This window comes from Trachypithecus francoisi, unplaced genomic scaffold (assembly GCF_009764315.1).
Source record: "Trachypithecus francoisi isolate TF-2019V2 unplaced genomic scaffold, Tfra_2.0 Lachesis_group6, whole genome shotgun sequence".
Taxonomy (NCBI): Eukaryota; Metazoa; Chordata; class Mammalia; order Primates; family Cercopithecidae; genus Trachypithecus; species Trachypithecus francoisi.
Genome location: NW_022681471.1, coordinates 24112465 through 24117894, shown reverse-complemented (window position 1 = coordinate 24117894; position 5430 = coordinate 24112465). Strand labels below are relative to the sequence as shown.

Here is a 5430-nt window from a genome sequence, read left to right as displayed (position 1 = left end):
TTGAGATGATAAAACTAGCATAGATCAAGGAATAATTCTCGTTCTTGTAGGAGGAAGAAAACTGCTGGGGCATTGTTGTTGAGGGAGGTGGGGAGTTACTGACGTTGTTCAAAGGATACCCAGAAGGTCCTTGCCCATTCTACCTACCTCCAGAGCCAGTGGACAGAGAACACAGGGAATATGCTGGACCTACTCAGTAATGTAAACTGCTTCCAAGCACTTTTCCAACCACTTCAGCAGAACCTGTGTTTAAAACCAAACAGTGAATATGCTAACACAATCTTCCTTCATACCCATCCAGGAAGGTGACTGTCAGCACCTTGAACTGGCCTTCATGATTAGCCCAGTTTCAGTTGTTTTAAAAGCCCTGTAAATCATAAAAACTTTATTTTATTAGGCAATTTGAATTGCATCTCTGATTTCAAAAAGATTTTGACCTATTATATGCCACACTACAAATTAATGATGTTTCCACTATTTCTGGGAATACAAATATTATCACATGCATAATACAGATAATAATGTACCTCCACCTCCACATACAGCCCTATGAATCACTGCTGAGTGGCAAAATTTCACCTATTTAAATGAAGAGAGAGAAGCAATAAAGTAAACAAAACAAAAAAAACCCTTGTGATCTATTCCTCATTCGTATGCTCTGGAAAAATAACACATATTAGAAATGGGACAGAGAAGCCAGGCATAGTGGCTCATGTCTGTAATCCCGGCACTTTGGGAGGCCAAGGCTGGGGTATCATGAAGCCAGAAGACTGAGACCATCCTGGCCAACATGGTGAAACCCTGTCTCTACTAAAAATACAAAAATTAGCCAGGTGTGGTGGCACATGCCTGTAGTCCCAGCTACTCGGGAGGCTGAGGCAGAAGAATTGCTTGAACTCAGGAGGCAGAGGTTGCAGTGAGGCAGTGAGCTGAGATCATGCCACGGCACTCCAGCCTGGGAGACAAAGCAAGACTCCATCTCAACAACAACAGTAACAACGAAAAAGGCAGAGAGTTGTTGACTGAGTGCTGCCCTACAAGCCCACCTTAGGATAATCTGCTTCTATTGGGATATTGAGCTTTTCCCAGAGACAGATGGGGTGGCAGAGGCATGTTAGCACAGTAGATTTCAAAGATTCGCATGCAGAGATATGTTGAAGAGAATTTTTTTTTTTCTGCCCATTAGGGAAGGTGGTAATTGTATTGTGTTTCAGGTCATTCATTAAACAAGTTTGTACCTAAATTAACTACAGTTCTGCATTCCTTTCTCCACTACCTACCCAATTAAAGCAATATAAATGTAAATGCTTTTTCTGAAGTATCTAAGCCATTTTGCTGGTTCCCTGATAATGCATTAAATAAAACTGTGAGAAGTGTTCACCAACAAATGTGTGAGATGCATGGCTTGTAACCATTTGGGGTATATGCTTTCAGACAGTTTTTTGGAAATGAGGGAAGAAAAAGCACCCTATCTGACTATTCCTTACCTTATCTTGGCCACATTCAGATTAAGGTTCATTTCCTAAGGGGCACAAAACTGACTTGTTTACAACATTAATCGTCTGGGATTGGTCACCGGTGGGATATTCATTTGCAGGACACCACAGGACTCTGTGCCAACATCAGCCATAGCATGGCAGGACACATAGTTTTTGAACAAGATATGGATCCCATTTACAGAACCAGGGAGGGAAAAGTGCCATATTGACTGAGACCATTTCTTTTCAATAATGTCTGACATTTATTGAAAATAAGGAAAAGACTTTCTCCAGGTAGTGTATTAGAGCAGAGCAGAATGCAGGGGTTACTGTGTTGAACAAAAGGCACACATCAGAGAGACAGTTGCAAACTCAGAAAACTCAGTTATAGGCAAAACTAACTGGTCCACAAGAGAAAATGAGAGACTCGATTTGGCTGCCAGGCACACCTGGGTCTAGGCTGGAACACAAGAGGTTCTGGGGGTGGGGAGGAAATAGGTCTCGCTGAAGGTGACAGATCCCTTGGGGGGCGGCCAGCTGTCTGGATCACTGTCCAAGGACTGTGGCCAGCCCAGATACCTCCGAGGTGAGTCCAGATCACTAGGAGCAGCAGTCTGTCAGTGGGATGCGATGGATGGCGATGGCAGTGGCAGCGCAGGTCTGTGGGCAGAATGATGTAGTCGTCTGGCAGTCTGGTGGGGAGGAGGGGGCTTGGCAGCGGCGGCAGTGGGTGGTCTGTCCAGTGTGTAACAGGAGCCCAGCTTGCAGCTGGAGCGCAGGACAGCGTCCAAATGTGCATGGGAGGGGCTGACTGGCTGGAAGGAGAGGGCGGCGGCTCGCTCCAGAGTGAGGCCCAGGGGCGGCAGCAGGAGCCTGGAGCGCTATTCCTGGAACAAAGGCAAGCACTACGCGGGAGGGGATAGGAGCGCAGGGGACATCGCGGCGGCTCGGCTCAAGGGGGAGGGAGGCGCGGAGGGAGGGCGCCGGTGGCGACCCTGGCGGCGGCCAGTAGCACAGCGGGCCCTCCCCAGAGCACCCGCCCCCAGGCTCGAGGGTCTCCCGGCCTAGAAGTCCTCGTCCTCCTCCCATCCAAAGACCCGCTTCATCTCGGCCAGAAAGCCCCGGTAATCATTGAGGAGGGGGCTCTCCTTCTTGATGTAGGGGATCACCCACTGCAGGGCGGGCCCCGTGAGGCGGGTGATGAGGAACGTCACCTTCAGGGCGTCGCTGGAGAACGTGTTCTCGTCCACGAACATGTAGGAGCCCGTCTGCACGATGAACTCCGGGAGCCGGTCGGTATCGCCATCAAACGTCTCGGGAAAGGGAATCGGGTTCCTCCAGCGACGCGTCGCAGGCCGGATCGGCAAGGCCAGGAGGGCCTTTATCAGCTGCACCCGACCGTCCATCGCTGCTCTTCGCTTCGCTGGACGTCAATGGGCTCCACCCGGCTCTGCAGAGGTCAGTACCGAGGCGTCGCCGGAAATGCGTGTCCACGAAGGCCTGCCCAAGCTAGGGTGGGCGGGGCCACGAGCGGGGCTCCAGCCCTCTCATGGACTCCGCCCACAAAGCCGGGTGTTCCCTAGTACGCAGGCGCGTCGTGGGGCACACACTTGCGAAGAAGGGCCTAAAGCCCTCAAGGAGGCAGAGTCGTATCGGAGAGGCTGGGCTGAGGGTTCCTAAGGTGGCGGGAAGGGGAGCAGGGGAGGAACCAGGGAGACCTGGTAGTGTACGGGGCGCGGGGAGCTCGCTCCAAGGGTATGTTAGGGGCCCTACCTAGTTCTGGTAGTTGAGGAGTCCTCCCGTTGTACTGGTCCCCACCTCTCATCAGCCCTTGGGTATGCATTCAGGGAGCCTTGGCCCTGGACGCCACTAGTATGAGGTTCTGTGAACACATTTTCCTGCTCCTTCTTGCGTCTCTCAACCAGATTATTGGCTCCCTACTTTGCAACATTAATAGAGAAGCCCCACATATTAGCAAATATAATCCAGAGCAGCATATTCAAAGAGTAATGCACCACGCTTGAGGGATGGATACTCCATTCTCCATGATGTGATTATTAGGACCTAGTATTTGATAGCACAACAGGATGACTACAGTCAAAATAATTTAATTGTACATTTAAAAATAACTGAAAGAGTATAATTGGATTGTTTGTAGCACAAAGGATAAGCGCTTGAGGGGATGGATGCCCCATTTACCATTATGTGATCATTATGCATTGTATACCTATATTAAAGCATTTCACGTACCCCATAAATACATATACCTATTATGTACCCACAAAAATTAGAAAATAAATTTTTAAAAAGAATAATATGCCACAAGCAGTTAATGTAAGGAGAGTTAAATATTAAGAAATCTCTTAATTTGTTATAAAAGCTGCCCTCAGTTCTCTGCCATGTTGCCCTGTCTATAGGCAGTTCACAACACTACAGCTTGTTTCTTCATGGAACAAAGGGAGAATGTTTCTCCTTGAAAGATGGAGTCATGTATAAACTAACATAATCATGGGAGTTCATCCCCTTTGCCACATTCTATTGGTTAGAAGCAAGCCATAGTCCCCACCTACACTGAAAGGTATGACCAGGATATTGGGATGTTGGGGGCCACTTTAGAATCTGTCTGCCATAGCATGCATATACAAATTTGGTGATCCATTCATTTGTTGGAAGATATTTGCCTTATTTACAGGTTTTGGAAATTACAAAGGAATCAGCTATAAGCATTTACGTACAGATTTTTGTGTGAGCACAGATTTTCATTTTTCTAGAGCAAATTCCTAGAGCAAAGATTTGTGTCATATGGTTCCCATTAAAAACTCTCATCAAACTTAAAAGGGAACTCCTAAATTTAATGAAGAGCATCTACAAAAATCCTACGGCTGTCACACTCAAAGGTGAAAGCCTGAATGCTTTTCACTTTTAGATCAAGAACAAGACACATAGAGGAGAACAACACACACTGAGGCCTATCAGAGGGTTGAGGGTGGGAGGAGGCAGAGGATCAGGAAAAATAACTAACGGCTAATAAGCTTAATACCTGGGTGATGAAATAATCTGTACAACAAACTCCCACGACACAAGTTTACCTATGTTAACAACCTGCACTTGTACCCCTGAACTTGAAAGTTAAAAAAGACGAACAAAACAAGTACATATGCCCACTCTCATCACTTTAGTGCAGTATTGTACTGGAGATTCTAGACAGTGCAGTGAGGGCAAAGAAAATAAGGAAAGGAAAAAGTAATAGGCCGGGCGCGGTGGCTCAAGCCTGTAATCCCAGCACTTTGGGAGGCCGAGACGGGCGGATCACGAGGTCAGGAGATCGAGACCATCCTGGCTAACACGGTGAAACCCCGTCTCTACTAAAAATACAAAAAACTAGCCGGGCGAGGTGGCGGGCGCCTGTAGTCCCAGCTACTCGGGAGCCTGAGGCAGGAGAATGGCGTAAACCCGGGAGGCGGAGCTTGCAGTGAGCTGAGATCCGGCCACTGCACTCCAGTCAGGGCGACAGAGCGAGACTCCGCCTCAAAAAAAAAAAAAAAAAAAAGAAAAAGTAATAAAAGGCATCTAGATTGGACAGGGCAAAGCCAGACTTTTGTTATTCATACACACCAGAATCGTGCATATAGAAAACAGATTTTCTAAGATCAACAAAAAATACTAGAACTAAGAAGCGAGTTTAGCAAGGTTGCAGGACATAGGCGAATATACAAAAATCAATTGTATTCCTAGTAACGAACAAGAGAAATTTGAGCTAGAATTTTAAACACCATAAAAACGTAAAAAATGTTAGGGTTAAATATGACAAAAGAGATGAGACTTGTACCCTGAACACTACAGAACATTCCTGACATATATTACAAAATATCTGAGTAATGCAGAGATATATTCATGGACTAGAAGATTTAATATTGTTAGTATATCAATCCTCCCAAAAATTGATATATAG

The 5430-nt window shown here is 46.7% G+C and overlaps 1 protein-coding gene across 1 annotated transcript; it reads right to left on the bottom strand.

Annotated features, from left to right (window-relative positions):
* Positions 1 to 1717: 1717 nt before the first annotated feature.
* On the bottom strand, positions 1718 to 2604 carry LOC117077533 (CAAX box protein 1-like). The gene is given in 2 exon segments (XM_033201236.1): positions 1718 to 2430; positions 2433 to 2604. Coding segments are annotated over 2 exon segments (690 nt in total). The 5' UTR covers positions 2568 to 2604; the 3' UTR covers positions 1718 to 1875.
* Positions 2605 to 5430: the final 2826 nt, after the last annotated feature.